Consider the following 19,920-nt stretch of genomic DNA (forward strand, 5'->3'; position numbering starts at 1 on the left):
TTCTTCGTCAAGGTCTTAAGTAAGTCTAGTGTTCTAGTCGAATCTAATCTAAAAGTGATTTGGGAATAATTTAAGTTAGTTGACTAAATTATTTTATTACAAATCACTTGGTCTACTAGATTATGTTGTGTCGCAGAATTGGGTATTTGTCTTGAGGGTCTAAGCCAAATGTGTATTCCCCCTTTAAGGGTTGTAAATGTAAAAATATTATGTATTAGAGGGTGGAAAAAATATTAAATCCCCTCATGTGTAAATTAATTAAATTTTCTAGCAAAATAAAATTAAATCCTAAGCCAGAAAATTAATTAATTAAAGTCAAATTAAGTTTTTTTAAGAAAATTAATTCTCCAAGTGGAAATATTCGTGGGTCTTAAAGGAATCAATTTCTAAAGGTCCTCCACCAAGGGAATATTGTATATTTCAAGAAAATGTGTACCCTTGGACCTTAGTGGTTAAGTCAAAGTCAAATTTTTGAGGAAATTAGCTCAAAATAATTAATTTTAAGCTAATAAAAATGGAATTAAATGATAAATTCGAAAATTCCTCAAAAATAAAAAATCAAGGGCCAAGATTAAAAGATGATCAAATATTTTTCAACAGCCAAGATTATTTTGACAAGGATCAAAGAAACTAATTGTTATTTTTCCAACTGGGGATTGATCTATAAATTAGAGTCATTTGAGTCTCTAGCATAATGATCTTTGGCTAGAAAATTGTTGTTGAAGCATCTTTATAACATTATTGTCCCACCGATATGACGCGGGACTGAGCAGGACCGGAAGCTATCGGAATTGGAGACTGCATCCCTTGTGCGCGCGATCAGACTCTTCTCCCTGAGGGCGGATCCATCTGAGCCTGAGGGTGGGCTGTTTTATGGAGATCTGGGCTGGATCATGTCTAGCTTCTCTCTAATACGTGAGATCATGGAGACTCTGGGCTCCCCCCAGGGTTCCCCATCTGCTCCTCCGCCTCTTTCGCCTTCAGAGGCCTTCAAGCGGCTTCTGGCAGGGCTCCCTAAGAAGAAAACCCCTGAACCTTCGAAATTTGTGAAAAAGTTGGATGATATCCCAGCGATCTCCCTTTCGCCTGAAACCCCGATGCAAGTTGCTCTGTCGCTATCCGAACGAGCCCTCATTGGCCAGTTTACGGGGCTTTGGCCATCCCCAAAATCCACGGAGAGCTGGGTCTCTAGAAACTGGGCGCCACTGATCAGAGAAAACGTTACTTCTTATTTTCTGGGGAGAGGATACTTCCTCTTCGAATTCACTGCAAAGGAAGACAAAGACCTGATCTTCCGAAACGGACCCTACTTTATGGGTCCTCGGGGTCTGTACCTTAACAAATGGACCCCGAACTTTGATCCAGTAGTCGATGTTCTTAACGCAGTCCCAGTGTGGGTTAGACTCCCGAACCTCCTGGTCCATTGTTGGAATTGGGACTCTCTGCGTCACATTGGAAATGCTCTGGGGAAATTTATTGATCAAGCGAACAACAAGGACCAATACGACTGCGCCCAAATCTGCGTAGAAGTAGATCTGGAGGTAGGGCTTCCTGAGGCCATTACGATAAATGTCGAAAGCTGGACGCATCTGCAAAAGCTGGACTATGAGCAGTTGCCCTTCAAATGTCGGAAATGCCACGTGTATGGTCATTTCGCCAGAGGCTGCCCATCCAACATCGAGGCCACGCAGGGAAAGGAGGACGGATGGAACCAAACCAAGCGCCACAAACCTAGGAAGACGGGAGGACCTAGCGGCAAAGGACAGCCACCAGTTCAACATACTCCTCCATCCTCAGAAAACAGGTTTGATCCTCTCAGCTCACAAAAAGAGAAAACTCAGGAGGCAGAGACTCAAAAGGAGATAGAACCCACAGAGGAGACTGGAAAACAAAACCCAGATTCTTCAAGCAAAGGCACTCCTTCAGCCTCCATTAAAGACACAAAAGTTGAAAATCCCAAAGGCAAGAATGACGAAGACAACGAAGAAGAGCAGATCACAGATGATTTAGAGGAGGAAGGAGAAATAGGAGAGTCCCAAGCCTCGGTAAGAAGATCCACGAGAGGCCGCAAAACGGACAGAGAAAAAAGAGAGGAGGAGACGTATAAGGAAAAACTTCAAGGCAGCCGGCCCACTCTGGAAAAATTGCTAGCCTCAAAGCCTAGGATGCCAAAAAGCCAGCCTCAAGGCTCCAAGGGAGCCCATCAGAAACATAAATAATGAAGATCATCTCCTGGAATTGCAGAGGTATGGGGAGCAAGGTCAAGGAAGAAGCCATGCGAAGTCTGATAAGAACAGAAACCCCAGATATACTTCTCATCCAGGAGACCAAGCTGGAAGACTCAGTCTTCCTTCAAACAAGCAAGAAACTTTGGTTCAAAATTGAAGCAAGAGCAGTCTCCGCTAGGGGAGCCTCGAGAGGTATTGGTACTCTTTGGAACGATAACAAATTTGCAGCCATCAGTGAGGCCAGCAACATTCACTGGTTGCTGCTGAAAATGCAAAATCTGAACACTAAAGAAATACATTGCATCTTCAATGTCTACTCTCCAGTCAACGCTGGGGAAAAAAAGCATGCTGGGATTCGATAAGGCTTCAAGAAGATCTTATGAATCTGGAAAATACTATCATTGTCGGAGACCTCAATCTTACCCTCAGCTCGACTGAAAAAGAGGTGGATGTGTTGTTCGCGATCCGGCAAGAGAATGGGCGGAGGATCTCATGCAAGACTAGGATTTGCTGGACATCAAACCCTCCTCTGGTAAGTACTCTTGGTCCAATAAAAGAATAGGCCAAGGCCATATTGCTGCTAGATTAGATAGATTCTTCATTCAAAGCTCATATTTGTTGCTGGGATTAGAACCAAGAATGCACATTCTCCCTAACAGTATCTCGGATCATAACCCATAAAGCTAGAATTCCTAGCCCACCTTGATCTGGGCCCTATTCCCTTCAGATTCTGCCCAATCTGGATCAAGGAACCAGACTTCATGCAGCTAGTTAAGGAATGCTGGAGCCAATCTGTTAAAGGATCCCCCTTCTATATATGGGAAGAAAAGCTCAGAAGGGTAAAAAGAGCTCTAAAACATTGGGCCAAAAATCTACCCAAACCTGATAAAGAAAGGAAAAATATCAAAGCCGCCCTTGTCAATCATCAATCTCATATGAAAGACACCTCAGTCACCAAAGATCTGCTTGATCAGGAAGCCCATCTGCAATAGCACTACAACAAGGCCTGTCTTGTTGAAGAGGAATACTGGAGATTAAAATCTAGAAACCTCTGGCTCAAATCAGGGGACAGAAACACTGCATTTTTCCATAAACAAGCGCAAAGCAGAAAATGTTATAACACCATTTCTGAGATCAAGGTGGACAGCGAAACTTTCAAGGAGTTTGCAGACATAAAAAAGGCAGCCCACGCCCACTTCCTAAAGTTGTATAGCGAAGAAAAGATTTAGCAACAAGCTTCAGATCTGTTAGACTTGATCCCAACTACAATTTCTCCTGGTATGAATGAAATCTTGGAGGCCAAAATAACCAAAGATGAAGTCAAAAAAACCTTATATGACATGGATCCGGACAAGGTCCCTGGGCCGGATGGCTTCTCTGCCAGATTTCTCCAAATATGTTGGTCCATTATTGAAAAAGATCTGACCAAAATGATTCGAAAATCTCAGAACTCCCAGAAAATAGGCGGAAGCACAAATTCTGCCTTCTTAGCCCTCATACCCAAGGAAAAAGGTGCCAGCAGTTTCAGTAGATTCCGGCCGATCTCTCTATGTAACATTGGGTATAAGCTAATCACAAAAGTTATAGCAAATCGATTGAAGCACATTCTTCCCAAAATAATCCCGGAGAACCAAGGAGGCTTCATCCAAGGGAGGCAGATAGTGGACAACTTCACCCTTGTTCAGGAGGCAATCCACTCAAGTCTTCATAGAAAAGAGCAAGGTATGGTAATTAAACTTGATTTAGCAAATGCTTTTGACCGTGTAAATCACAGTTTTCTCTTAAAAGTTATGAACAGGTTTGGGTTTGGATCAAACTTCATTAACTGGATCTGGGCTTGCATCTCGGAGCCATGGATTGCTCCACTCATAAATGGAACAGCCATGGACTTCTTCAAAGCATCAAGATGGCTCAAGCAGGGGTGCCCTCTCTCCCCTCTGCTTTTTGTCATTCAAGCCTCAGCTCTCAGCTTTCTGCTGGACAAAAAAAATGCAAGACCAAGATCTTACGGGACTGCGTATAGCAAGAGGAGTCAAGAACATTAATCCTGCTCTGTTCGCGGACGACACCTTGCTTCTGGGTGTTGCCTCTCTCTCCTCCGCCTCCAAATTCAAAGCTGCTCTGGAAGAATTCAGCATGGGCTCAGGCAGCGTTGTTAACAAGAATAAGTGTCACATTTTCAGTTGGAATACCTCGCCCAGACTTCTCTCTGCTATCTCCAGGTGCCTTGGATTTGCAGCCTCCGCTTCGTGGACCTCCTTCAAATATCTGGGCCTCGCTGTTGTCCACAAAAGAATCTCAAGCAAAGATTGGCTACCCCAGCTCGAAAAATTCCAATCAAAAATTCAAGCCTGGGGCTTCACTTGGCTCAACTATGCTGGCAAATCCGTCCTTATCAAATCAGTGCTCACTAGTCTTCCTATTTTTCAATTTGCAGGGATGCTAGCTCCATCAATCACTCTAAAAAAAATGGACGAGCATATCCGGAGATTCTTCTGGAAGGGAGGAAAGCAGAACGAAAGAAAAATCCCCCTCATCAGTTGGGAAGTCATATCTAAGCCTCTGTGCGAGGGAGGACTTAATTTCAAAAATTTAGGCCACCTGAATGTAGCAATGGCTGCAAAGGTCATCTGGAGAGTTGTCGCGCCCAATCCTGGCTGGGCCCAAACAGCTCTCAGAAAAAAATATTTCTGTGGCCCTCGCTCCAGCTGCTTAGACAGAGTAATCCGTCTGCAAATTCGCCTTTCCTCAAGCTTTATGATAAGGCCGCCTCCCTGACCAAAAACCACATTTACTGGATCTCGGGAAACGGTAAGAAAATTAAAATATGGACTGATAAAATCTTGTCCACAGATCCGATCAGCGACAGAGTGCAAATGGGAGAGCTACGGGAGTGGATGGAAAGAGAAAAGTTGCGAACTCTTTGGGACATCTCCCTCTGGAAAGACAGCGATTGGACAGGCTGGAAGACAGTGGATCTGCTAGAACGCCTGGTCGATGACTGGGCCACGATGACAGGCCTCCTCCACGGTCTTGCGCCCATGAACAAGAATAATCAAGACGCAATTGGCTGGGGAAAAAAACTAAAGGTTACTCTGTCGCCGAGGGCTACGCCAAGCACTGTGAGAGACCGCACGTCCCCTCAAATCCAGCGCCTTGGCAAGCGATCTGGCACTGTCAGGCTTGGCCCAAAATTGATACATTCGCTTGGATCCTTTGCCATGGTCGAATCCTTACATTCGACAGACTACAGAAACTGGGATATAACGGCCCCTCCATTTGCCTTCTGTGCAGCAATAGTGAAGAAACAGCAGCACATTTATTCCTGGAATGATGCTACGCCAAACAGATATGGTGCGCCCTGCTCCACTCCTTGGATCCCTCCTTCCTGCTTCCGCGCTCCATGGTTGATCTCTTCTCTAGCTGGGCATCCAAATATCCTAGTCCTCCTCCCCAAAATCGGGTAATCAAAACAGCTTGGGCCATTCTACCAAAGGTCATTTGCTGGCAGTTATGGCTAGAACGCAATAGAAGAACCTTCAGGAATGCTAGACAGCACCACAAGACCATCAAAGTTAAGATCAAGTGCCAAATAAAGGAATGTCTGTCCCAAATAAACGACGATGCTAATCTCACCCATCATGATATCGTTTGGGGCTCTTTCCTTGGATTACAATTTGTCCCAGCAATCAGAAATGCACTACCTCTCAAAGATTGGCAAATAAGAAAACCGGAAGCAGACTTCCAAGACTGGCTCAAATCGCAATCAAGGTACTTTCTATTTTTCGATGGGGCAGCTAAGGGTAATCCGGGCAGAGCAGGCGCTGGAGGTGTCATCCTAAACTCAATGGGAGAAAAAATTCACTCATACACTTGGGGGCTTGGACACATGACCAGCACTCAAGCTGAGGCTTTGGCCCTCCTGCAAGGCCTCAAGACACTAAAGGAGCTAGACATAAGGGAAGCAATAGTTATAGGAGACTCTCAGATCATTATAAGTGCAATGGTCTCTAATTCCCCTGCTGCAGATCTTAAACTAGCCAGGATGATTTTCAGAATTAAGGGCCTAGAAAATGCTTTTCAGAAGCTGAACTACTACCATGTTTTGAGAGCCCACAACAAAGAAGCGGACAGCAAAGCAAATAAAGCAGCCCTCCTCTCCGCCGAGGTCAAGTTGAAAGACGGAAAAGAATCATGGGAACCCATCCCATAAGTCGCGGACTACCATGTTTTACTGCTTGATCTTAAAAAAAATTGTCTGTATATCCAAGTGGGGGAAAATAGCGGATATAGAATCAATAGAATCCCAAGCTAGGAAAAAGATCTCAAGCCAGAATAACACTCACTTCCATAAGTGAGACTTTTCAGGATTTAGACATCCTCATTGTATTCAAACATTTGGCATTTAAGCCAGGAGGAATATAATCACAATATAACCGTTTCTGTCAAAAAAAAAAACATTATTGTCCCACTGGGAATTATTTCTTCTATCATAATAAAGACTTTGGGGTGCAATTCAAAGTGTTCATTCTTAATGATTTGTGGTATGTACTAACCACGGGCATCTCTATGTTGTGTTGAATATTGGTAAGATCTGCTTTTTCAATAGATAAAGATAAAATCACTATTGATAGTTTTGGGTTAATCTTAGGTGGTTTGATTCCCCATGTGATTAACATATTTTTTTTGAGATAAATACATAGTGTTTGCAGGTACTTCAATCCTTGGCCTCCAAGTTCACAAACTTGGGGCAGGAATCACTGTTGGTTGGATCCCAAATATTTGTACGGTGGATTAAATCTTTGCTAAGGCTATAGTATACATTAGGGTTTCTAAAGTATTTTTAGCCAGTCATCAAAGAAAAATCATAAAAATATTTTTCTCAAAATTTAAAATTTTCAAAAACCCTTGTATATTTGTAGATCTTGTGAATAATTTTGTAAATTATTTTTGCTAACTTGGGTTTCAGGGTTTTAAGTATTTTGTATATATTTCGGCTTTGGGTGTTTTATTTTCATTTTTTGCAGGTTGTATCAAGAGATCAAGTTAAAGTAGAGTTAGATCTAGACCCTTGAGGGTAAGATCTAGTCTCCAAAAAATTTTGCAAGGCTATCCACTAAAGATTTCGCAGCAAAATTCAGATCTAGAAGAGAAATAATTTTTTGAGACAATGGTCACACTTTTTCAAGCCTCCCGGGCCTAGATCCAGCCCTCTTAAGGCCAGCATCTCCCTTCCTTGGCTTGTGTCAACCTTCTTCAGCCTCTGTGTCACCTTTTTGGGCCCTTCTAGTCCCAACGTCAACCTTTTAGGGCTTCGGCCTCCCTTGTGGGCCCTGCGTCAGGGTTTTTATGCCAATTTTGTCGTAGCCATGTCCTAAAAAGGCCTTGACCTCTCTCTAGAACCCTAAACGGTTGCCTTAGGGTAGGTCGTGGGCTTTTAATCCCTCAAACCCTAGTCTTTTGCCACTTCTAGCCTTGATGTCAAGCCTTCAAGGGCTTTTCTCCTTCAACATTGCATCTTTTCGACCTCCTCTTGCATCTTTGTCCCCCGATCTGCCCTCCTAGGCTCCTATTCCTTCAACGCTGGCCTTCCTTGGCCTAGCGTTGCCTTTCCTTGGCCTTTTTTTGCCCTAGTTTGCCCTAATCCCTCCTTTGAAATTTTCAAGACTAATTCCTTGGTGGTTTTGCAAGTTTTTGGGCTCCAAAAGTTTGATTTTCAGGTGGCATCTTCATCCCAAATTTTTGGGCAATTTTGGCAAGTGCATCTACAAGGCCTTGGGCCTAGGGTTTGACCTCTAAACCCTCATTTTGGCTCTTTTTTATTACAGCAGTGATAGCAGTGATAGTTAGGCCCTAAAATCACATGTAACTTGGTCAAAACCAGTGTTGCGAAAATCGCGATATAATCGTGATAATATCGAAAAATTGCGGTTTTTTGAAAATGGCGATATTATCGCCCGATTATTACGTGAATTTTTTTCGCAAAAAATCACGAAATAATCACAATAACTTGAAATTATCACGATTATTACGAAAAGAATTGCTTTTTTTTATTTTGCCGATTTTTTGATGAGGAGGAGGAGGAGGTGACACAACCTACCCAGGCTACCCCTATCACCAGTAAAGGACGTGGTCTACCTCCTATAGTTCCTAGTTATTCAGCATCTAGAGCACAGCAAAGTCCACTGCCAATTCCACCAGCATCTACATCTAGAGGGAAAGCTATTGCATTTTCTCGCAATAGGGGCAGAGGAAATCAGTGGTATTAGTTATTTGGTTCATTTCATTGTATATGACATTATGACTCATGATATTAGATACATTATTATATTTTTTTTGATATTTTGAGGCTGAGTTGGGACTCAAGAGTCAGGGCTGACTATTCAGGACATGATTCACTGTTATGTGTGATGTAGCACTAGAAATGATATTACACATCTTATATATTAGTTCTTTTATCATATTTATGTGTCAATGTATTAATTTTATGTTGTAGATGCTTTAAATATTAAAAAAATGAAAAAAAAAATGAATATTTTTGTATTTTACGATTTTTTCCCGATTATTTCCTGATTTTTACGATTTTTTCCAATTTTTTCCCTCGCCGATATTATCCCGATAACGATTACTGCAACATTGGTCAAAACCATTCTAAATAGCAAAATCTTAATTTTCCTAAATTTTGGCCACTTGGGCATCTTAGATCTAGCCTAGATCTAATTTTTTGCTTGTTGGAATTTACAGCATAACTGAACATATCAAATCTGCAATTTCTAAATCACATATTTAAGGGGGTCAAAATATTGATTTTTTCAAGTTTCGGTGAAATTTTCCTATTTTTGGGCATATTTGGCATTGATTATAGCATCATTAGCTTATTGATCTGTTAGTTTATTTACTGCTAGTGCTGTAATAACTAGATCATATATGAAATATTTTTTAATATTATATCTTAAGCAGGCTAACACATCTGATCCTTAAGTTGGTTAAGTTTACTTGGTGATTGGGTTACTTCTTGTGACATTGGGAAAGCATATGCACTTTGGAATTGATATTTACTTGTTCTTGTCATAAGTTTCTTACTGTCGCCATAACAATCATTTATTGCTCATAAAAGGGTCATTGGAACATAAAGTGTATAAGTGTTTTCATAACTCTATGTTTTGTTCCTAACATTCACATTGTGGAAAGGGCTAATATTGTGTTCTTCTTGTGAGTTTATTCAAATTTCACATCTAAATTGACTCACTCACTAAAGCACTTAGATTATAAATCAATTTGGTGATAAGTCTGTTGGGAATATTGGCATCTTGTGAATCTAGATCACGCATAATCTTGTTTTACATCGTTGATAATTGTGATTGGCATTTTAATTGATAAGTGGATAAGTTGATCTAATTGGTTAAGCATCTTGTGGAAATTTGTTGAAGTTTTCACTTGTGTCTCTAAGCATTTGTCTTGTTTAAAATTGTTATCTCATCATTGTTAAGTACTCTTGTTATAAGATAATTCACATTAAGTACTTGAAAAACATAAACCAATCTTAATTCAAGATAGGTTCACTCTATCTATCTTGCATAAGCATTCTAGGATCTAGCCTGCATTAAGAACTTACCTCCTAGCATAAGCTAGGTTGATAGACTCTTAGGGCACCCCTTTTCCAATTAACTTGAGGGATTCAAATCTTCTTAGTGGTTAACACAGTGACCTTGCAGTCGTCAGAGCCAAAGTCTCTGCAGCGCCAGAAGCACTAGGTGGGTTGAACACAAGGTGAAGTATCGTTAATTAGGTCGTTGTCTGCTTCCCGTTGGCTTCTGAAGCATAAAAATTGAGAGTTGTAGACTTGAATGTAAAAATACACAAGAGGTATTTGAAATAATAATTTAACATATATAAAAAATATATAAGTGATCTAAACGTTACAATGAAGCCCTGCTTTTATACCTCAGCAGGTGACCTTTCATGATTAGGCATGTCTTTTAGATATGCCTTTTTACTTAATTTAATGACTATTTAACATAATCAATTTTTTATTATTTAATATTTACATCTATTTTATTTATTTACTTGTTATGAATTATATTCATAACATAGCCCCTTCCTTTCGAAGCTTTGTCCTCAAAGCTCTAATGTTGTGGATTTTCTTCACTTAGTGTCTATCGTCTCGATGTGTATAATCTAGCCATCCTCTCGTCTTACAGCTCATCAGAAATATTTCCTTGGATTTTTTTATTTTTATTTTTTAATAATAAATTTTTTTAACAAGTTTAAATTATTTTCTTTTATTTTTATAACTCTAACTTTTTTCTTTTTTATTAACTCAATTTTTTTATTATTTAAATTAAATAATATTTTTTTAAATAATAATATTTATTTATTTAATTTTTCATATATATATATATATATATATATATATATATATATATAAATAATTTATAAATTAATTAATTAACTTATAACGGTGTATAGGTGTTGATTCGTTGTATATACGTAGCCCACCCACAGCGTATCCATTTTTATATATATACCGAACCCACCTACCCCACCACATTGTACACATTGTTTCTGCTTTTCGTTGTATTACCTATATTGACCACGAAATAATAAAGGCCACGTGTATGATGCAATTCATATATTTATCAGCTATCACTATACGCAATGCTCCCATCAAATCGACGCCGAACATGTCGGACTTTGATTGACACACAACCAGGAATTATTGTGGTCCAACTGCCGACAGTGAGAGGGCACGACGGTTCGTTATAGGGTTTCAAGTTGATAACTTGCTGAATGGTTCGACGGCTAACCTCGATGCTTGATGGCCTGTATGCTCCCGCTCCCACACCAACAGACACTCAATCAGTGGACTGTAACGGCACGGTTATGGCAGATGGACTGTTGGGAGCACCGAACGGGTCACAGCGGAAGGTGATCCAGGATGGCGAACATGGAATGTTTTTTTGGTTTGGCTTTAATGGGGAATAAACCTCTATGAAATAGGGTTTTAAACATGCATCGCACAGATTTCCAGTAACACCCTCGATGGTATCATCAATAGGCAAGATATGCACATGCTTGTTGTACTTTCCATCCGGGCACTGGTGAACCGAAACAACATCGTTGAATCGAACCCTCATATTCGAACATACAACTTTGTTCATTCTAGTCCTGGGCTCTGCGCATGTCTCATCAACGAGAGCGATACAAATTGTATCCTTTCTCTTCTTTCCCTTGATAAGAGTTGTATCTCTACGGAAGAGCTGTAATTTTTCCATGGTGTCTGGATGTAGACAGACAACAGAGTTATTGTTTATAGCCTCATCGACAGCAAGGCAATTGGGAACCTTTGTAGCATAAAAACTATGCTGAAGCACAAAAACTGATAGCTTGAAACTTAATATGTTAAAATACACACAACTATTTGTAATAATAATTTATTAATATATAAAATTGTATAAGATGATATGAATGTTTACAATGAGGCCCTGCTTTTATACCTCAACAGGTGACCTTTCGTGAATGGGCATGTCTTTTAGACATGCCTTTTCACTTAACTTAATGACTATTTAACCTAACTAATATTTGATTATTTAATATTTATATTTATTTTATTTATTTAATTGTTATGAATTATATTCATAACATAGCCCCTTCCTTCAGAAGCTTTGTCCTCAAAGCTATATTGTTGGCAATTGTCTTTGCGGTGGTTGTCATCTTGGCATATGGGAGGCGGAAGGTCTCTGGTGGCTCAGCGTCTATAATTCACTAATAACTCTATTTTTGAGTCCAAGGTTGTCTTCTTTTGTTCCCTTCTCTCCTTCTTTTTTTGTACTACATTTTTTTTAAATATATATATAAATCTATTTTAATATATAATTTTTTCTTTTTTTCAATAAATATATATATATATATATATATATATATATATAATTATTATATCCTATATAATTGTTATAAATATAACTTTATATAATAGTTATAAATATAACTTTATATATTAATTTTTATATGTTATATATATGTTCAAAAAAATTCGTTGCACATCCATATGTATATATCGAGCCCACCCGTTGTACAAGCACCACTCCACGTCGAATCGTTGTTGAACCGGTTGACCTTTCGACCACACACCACTTGATGGCAGGGGAGTCATTTTTTTAACATATCGGATGTCGAAACAGCGTATATTGTCGAAACAGGGTTGCGCAGTGTCAAGGTTCATGGTCGACGCAAATGGTTGACCCGCGGCAACAATTGGCGGGGTGTCCGGTTGTGACAGCGATTTGTGGTTAATGGTATGGGGTTTGCCGGAGAATGGGTTGCCAATGGAGAAGTACCCAGAAGATGGGTTGCTGACGGAAATCATGGTAGCAAAAATGGTAGGGACGGATCGTAGAAATCAGACGAAGCTGACCGAAATCATGGTAGCGGAAATGGGCATGGGTATACAAATTTTGACCAAAGTTAGTTGCGGAATTGATGACAGGACGCTTGGGTTTCTCCATAGTTCTCTGGCGTTTTCATCCACAGCTGCACAAAGGCTAACAGCTACTTCTTCCTCTATGCGACTACTAATTACTACCCCCTTTGTAATGTTACTCCGACCAAACATGATAACTTCATCTCTAAAATCAAAATTATAAGTATTATCCTCCAGATGTTGTTTGATCTGACGCCAAGTGAATCTGGAATTCCATATAATTTGGCCACATCGAAAATCTGGTTCTCGATTGGCTTGGCGATTATCTTGTATGTATCGAAAAACAATAGTATTCTCTGGAAATGTCATGTTAAGTGCAATACTCCGAGGCACCCCCAATTCATCAATGTTCAGACTTGGATCACAGGAAATAACAGTACGCGCACTGAAGTCTACACGTTTTCCCATTAAATTTCCCCTGATACGACCCTCCTTGGCTTTCAGTCTGCTATATATGGATTTGATGGGCCGACCTGATTTCTGTGTTGCACTGGAAATACCAGGCAAGTCATTATTCATATAAGTAGCAACAGAAAACTGCAATATATTGATAAATTCAACAAGAACATGAGGCGCACTCCCATTCTTTTCTTGCAACTTTAGACTATCGTTGTATCGAATGATCGTGGCAAGCGCATGGGTGAGATCGTCCTCGCTCCGGAGTGTAGGGTCCATCTTGATAGAAGGTCGGACAGCAGGAGGAGGAACTGGGAGAACCTGCAGAATCATCCAGTCTGGACGAGCGTATCTAGGGTCGAAACCCAACATTTCACACTCTTCATCCATTAATTTCTTCAGGAGATTCAGAATGGTATCTGCATTAACAGCTGTCTTTTCCTTAAATTCTTGTTGCTGCTCTTGCTCATCTTTCTTCTTCTTGGAAGGTTTATACTCCACCTGTATTTTCGAGCCATCGATTGAAAGTGTGGGTTGTGTGGCACCGCAGCCACTGCGTTTCCTCACTTCATCTGTTGCAAATTCCAAATTAACTTCAGCAATCTCCACAGTGGGGAGTTCTGAATCGAAACATTTTTCAGTGACTCCTGCTTTAAGTTGACTTCTGGTATCTACATAAACTTCTTCTTCTGCGTCACCTTGTTTTGTTTCTTCATTGTCGCTATTCTCTTCCTTATTATCGATTTCCTTTTGACATGCTTTAACTTCTGCAAATGATTTTTCTAATCGCTGAAATGCTTCTTGAATACTAAATTGTTCAACGTAATCAAGATGTGAACGTAATGGCACATTGTGCGGCGAACTACATTCAAAGGCCCGCATGATTATATCGTGTGTCATGGCTCTGATACCACTGTAGCATAAAAACTATGCTGAAGCACAAAAACTGATAGCTTGAAAACTTAATATGTTAAAATACACACATATATTTGTAATAAATATTTATTAATATATAAAATTGTATAAGATGATATGAATGTTTACAATGAGGCCCTACTTTTATACCTCAACAGGTGACCTTTCGTGAATGGGCATGTCTTTTAGACATGCCTTTTCACTTAACTTAATGACTATTTAACCTAACTAATATTTGATTATTTAATATTTATATTTATTTTGTTTATTTAATTGTTATGAATTATATTCATAACAGCCTTCTTTCGATCAGAACTACCTACATTTTTTATTAAATTTCGCATAGTCTTTCTACTTATACCTTCATACAAAAAATAGTTAGAACCATATCCACTTAAAACTGAAGCAAAATTTACCACCTTTTCCTTCATCAATAAGATGAGTTCTAAAGGAACATCAGTTTGTTTGAGCAGCAATTCCACTGCTTTATCATGCTTTATGCGTGCCATTTCTTGTTTTATTCGATCAGCATACAATGGTAGAAGTATAATATCTGCAATTTCCTCTAATATAATATCTTGATTGATGTTGTCTTCTATGCTTCTCATCACCTTTAAATATGTATTCCATCCATTTGGAGTAGGCTTATCTGGCCTAACACGCATATACTGCCCTGTGCCTTCATCTACATTCCAAGAACACTCTATAATTTTCCCAAAAAAGCTTGATGGGTCTTCATCATCTGGAAAATTGACACGAGCTCCTTCCAGCTTTCGTTTCCTTCCCTTGTCAAAAAAATACATTGATTGTCGATTCTCATCTCCTACCTCAAAAAGGAAATCCACTGAATTCATGTGAGCATATTTCCATTTAAGAAGCCCATCATGTGTGCGAGGAACATATGGATCGTCCCAACCCCGAAATGCTTCCATGTCATAACAATATAGTGCATTCGTTTTAATGTCATGAGTCTGAGGTTCAATTATTTCCTTCTCTATTAGTTTCCACCTCTCGTGAAAAGGTAGCTTTATCTGAGATTGTTGATTAAGCATCATCAAATCATACACCAAATATCGTCTATTTTGCTCGTGCATTTCAGGTACAGTGTCAATTATCATTTTGCCATCCAGTAAGGTAAGGTGATGAGATTCAAAAGAACCCTGTGGCACACCTCTTTTAGGTAAACAGAGTTGAACCCTACGAATGTTGAACTTCCTATCAATCAAGTAACATCCATCACGTGTGATAAGCATCATATATCGAGTTCCATCAGCTTTCCATGTGGCATAATAATATTGTTGCCTCAAGAGTTGTAGGTGTGCTTTGTCCAATGAAATTGGCTGAGATCCTGAAAAATGAGAATTTCCATGGGACTCTACTCCAAGCACCATACAACAAATCTTCTGCATATCTATTTGTTGAGCTGAAGGAATTGCATCACCTAGGATATCATCATTTGTTATCAATTCATTTTCTTCCTCAACTTCCTGCAAAGCAGCGATAATGTCACCATCATCATCTTCATCCTCCATTGCATTGCCATTAAGATCAACATTTTGATCGAATTCTTCTTCTTTTTCTTCTTCCACATTTTCCTCTCGACATGCTTTAACTTCTGCAATTGATTTTTCCAAACGCTGAAATGCTTCTTGAATTTTACTAAATTGTTCAACGCATTCAGGATGTGAACGTAATTGCACATTGTGCAGCGAACAATGTCAAAGACCCTCATGACTATATTGTGTGCCATGGCTCTGATACCACTGAAGTATAAACACTGATATCTTGTAGACTTGAATGTAAAAATACACAAGAGGTATTTGAAATAATAATTTAATATATATATAAAATGTATAAGTTATCTGAATGTTACAATGAGGCCCTGCTTTTATACCTCAGCAAGTGACCTTTCATAATTAGGCATGTCTTTTAGACATGCCTTTTCACTTAACTTAATGACTATTTAACATAATCAATTTTTTATTATTTAATATTTACATTTATTTTATTTATTTACTTGTTATAAATTATATTCATAACAGCTTCCATTTCACAACCTACTCTGAAGATTGTTTCTCAAAACAGTTAAGGAAGAGGTTCTACTTAGACTAGGCATATAATTAAGAATAACCAAGATTATTGCATCATACATAGATTCTAGGATTTGCATATCATATAGGATAGTCTATCATATTAAGCAGCAGATGTCCATCTAGTTACTTGGTGTTAATTTACATTAACCAAGAATTGTGACTCCATAAGGCACTGGTCTCATACTTTAAAATTTGATCTAATCATTAATCTTGCTAAGATTCCACTGAGTAGTTAGGCCACTCATCTGTGTCTCCCAAACAAGTTGGTTCCCAACCAACTTGTTTCCTTCACCTCATTCCACAAGGACTACCCCCTATAGCCTGCTACTGGAAGATAGCTAGAACGGAGTGGGCGGGGATTTGAGTGACAGCCCCCACCCTAAGCGGTTGTCGCAGTGCCTATACAATCCAGGCGACAACAGGTCCCTAAAGACGAAGGAAATGTTGGTTTTCTTAGATCGCCTTGTTACTTTAGCGCATTTGCTTCTCTATTGAATGCCTACCCCCTTCTAGATACTCTTTCGGCAGCCCTAGACACCTTCTATCTCCTAAGCAAGCATCGAAGTTCATTCAAAATATATTAATTAGCTAAATATCATGTCTATTGGAAAAGCATAAAGAAAGATGTAAACAAGTGTATTAAAATATATGAAAATTTTCCAAGTACACAGTTGAAAACAATGCAGTGATCAAGTCTTATGCCACCTCCTATTCCCAATGCAGTGATAGAGTCTTATGCCACCTCCTACTCCCAATAACAAACAGGAAAGCATCTCTATGGACTTCATCACTTGGTTACAAAAAATGACTAGCTGTTATCATTCAGTTGTTGGAAAGGTGAATTTAGATAAACAACACACAAGGATGGATGAGGAAGAGTGACATGAGGAGTGGCCCCTTGCATAGTTTCCAGCACTACAGTCAGTGAGAAAGACACACCTTCCAAGTGTTGATAGAAGGAAAATTGGATAAATGGAACAATATTTTATTGCTTTGTGATAAGAGTCCAAATGATCTTGTTGACAGAACTCAATTGTTGGATTGGATGTCCGTCTTTACCAGTGATAAAGTGGATTATTAGTGGCAACTCTAACATGATTGAATGGGATGGTGAACAGAACTAGCTCCCCTAGTCCATAAAAAATATTACAGGGGCACACAACAAGGGTATACGAGGGATTTCAAATATCAATCTCAAGCAAAAAACACTGGAAGCAGGAAGCTGGTATACAAATGTTGCAAATAATCAACTAAAAGCAATGCATCTGAATCAAAGTATAAAGACCAAATCCATAATATCTAATTATTCAATCAATCAAGATAGAGATCTTTTGAATAGGGTGTGAGACTGTCATTTTTTCACCTGCAACATGGGCATTTTTTAAAAGAAATACAAATCAGAAAGAAATAACAACCACAGTTTTCCTCATTTTTAACAAGTCAATATGAATTGAAAATATATGGAAAGGATGTGCTCCTCTAGCATACCAAATGAATTAAATACTCACCCTTTTCCCTGAAGTTGCCATAGGTTTACAGTTCCATCCAATGCACTGCAGCCAGAAAGATCAACATTAACAATAAATATGTAATGAATCAACCAAAAGGATATGAAGGATGTTCAAACATAATAAAGTAGCTAGAAATCATGTTTCGGCAATAAATGTTATTTCTATAGATCAATGTTTGCACCTATACTATGGGAGAAAAACTGTGAAGAACAATCATTCTAATAGAAGCAAAAAAATTCTCTTTCCCAATGGCCATCTAAGCATCTGTCCAAATGATATAGTAACTTAGGTCTCTTGGTCTAAAAAACAATGAATTAATTGATTCCAATGAATTCGACAGGGATATACCAAGTTATAATTAGAAACTGTGTTATTCAACAATAAACTTTGTAGCAGTTCTTTTGTATTACCACTTAAAGGGGCTAATGAATACTTGGTGTCCAATGGCTCCAAACCTTAGGAGGCATCACAATGAACTTCTCAGAGTTATAAGATAAGTACCAATAGAATGGCAAGCACTTTGCCATCCAAGGGTTTAGGCCAAAAGCATGCCGAATTGCTGTTCAATGTCAAGTCTCAACCCACAAGGTAGATAGGGAGTTATAAGAAAAGGCAGCTGCAGCCTGCCATGCAACCAAGAGTTTGCATGTATCCAAAGGTACATGTTACCCCTAGTTTTGTTTGGTGTTAGCATAATTGTTTATTTCCATTAACATTGATGAGATGGAGGTTTTGCTGCCATGCTAATAGATCATTTGATATGACACTTGGTGATTTCAATCCACTCGTGGGAAACCAATATTAACTTTAACTGATGCAAAACGTTCAGCTAAGGATGCAGAAGCTTGAGCCCTAGCTATGGAAGCACTGTACAAAGAGTATATGCCTGAAGTCACATGGCAGGAGGACACGGGGCACAAAGGACACGAACACAGTGACACACTGGAACATAACAAGGAGGACACGTTATATATTATATATTAAAATATATAATATTTTAAAAAATATAACAAATTAGTGAATATACATAAAATATCGAATATGTAAAACATTTACATGATGATGATACAAATTCAGTCATACAACTAATGCATATAACCAAAGTAGCACGAGCGCAATCCATCTCTAGAGTCTGAACCAAAAATACATCAACAAATAGGCCCTAAATGGATTGTAGAGTCCAAAAAAATCATGCTACAACAAATAACTGGTACTACATATCATCAAAATCAGTTCATGTATTTGATCCTCATTGATTCAATATCACCCTCTAAGCATTAAAATAAGATAGAAAAAGCCTAACATGTCAAATCGAGATTTTGTTTGACTGATAGGTACATTTTTACTAGGTTCATGATAGGGGAATTCAACAATCAATGCCACCAACATCGAGGTACATAGAAGGTTTGGCCTTATTAATTAAATACTAGTTCCATACCCTCATACATGACAAACTCCAATGGAAACATTGCTATCTTCCCAATTCTGAAATCCTAAAAGCTTTTAAATCTGCTTGATTTTGAGTGGGATCTAAAATTCTACTTTCTCCATATGAAATCCAACAAGGCTGAAACCACTCTCAAACATCCCGAGTCAATTAATGGTAATGTTAAAAATTTAAGTAAAAAGATGAAAATGAAAGATAAAGGGAAATGTCATTTTTAAGAATTTAACATTACCATTAATTGCATAGCATTAGTAAGGCTTAGACAAATCCACTTCCTAACACTTGGAATCCCTTCTAACATTCCTTAAGCACCCTTATTTGCACTCTGAAACCTTTAAAAGATCCAAACCTGTGACTGAATTGTGTGAGAACGAGACAATAAATCGAATTTATGATGCTTTTTCACTTGACACGTGTCCAAATTTCAAGACACCAGTCAAACTCATGTCCTGCAAACACGACACAAGTCAAACTCGTGTCAAACACATGTCACGCACATGTCGTGTCTGACACGTGGAATATGTGACACGAGGCGAGAGAGGACATGTCATGTTACTTAGGTTATGCCCTTTCTATGAAAACTCCTAAATCTACCACATCAGAAACCCCTACTGCAATTACTAATTTACAATCTCCTACTTGTTCTTTACATTAACAAATTATTTAATTGCATAAACATCGAACTAAACATTATTGCAGCCTTCACAAATATACAAATCATGCCTTGAAATAAACTGAGACAATAACACAAGGGACACCATTATTTTTGGACAATCGTCCCCAGAAAAACCCAATTCGGGAAAATCAGTGCAGCGTATAGAGCGTTTGTATTATTAAGCAGATTCTTGAA

The 19,920-nt window shown here is 38.7% G+C and overlaps 1 protein-coding gene across 1 annotated transcript in view; it reads right to left on the reverse strand.

The window, feature by feature from the left end:
* The window catches only part of LOC149201209 (uncharacterized), a 272,911-nt gene that overhangs the window by 186,186 nt on the left and 66,805 nt on the right, over positions 1-19,920 (reverse strand). Inside the window, exon 4 of the mRNA XM_089402884.1 lies at positions 17,621-17,665. Within this exon, the coding sequence (XP_089259010.1) occupies positions 17,621-17,665 (45 nt within the window). The remainder of the gene's footprint in view (positions 1-17,620; positions 17,666-19,920) is intronic.

The sequence above is a fragment of the Pinus tabuliformis genome, chromosome 2_1 (genome assembly GCF_031772625.1).
Source record: "Pinus tabuliformis cultivar Carrire ecotype Pingquan chromosome 2_1, CPIR1, whole genome shotgun sequence".
Taxonomy (NCBI): Eukaryota; Viridiplantae; Streptophyta; class Pinopsida; order Pinales; family Pinaceae; genus Pinus; species Pinus tabuliformis.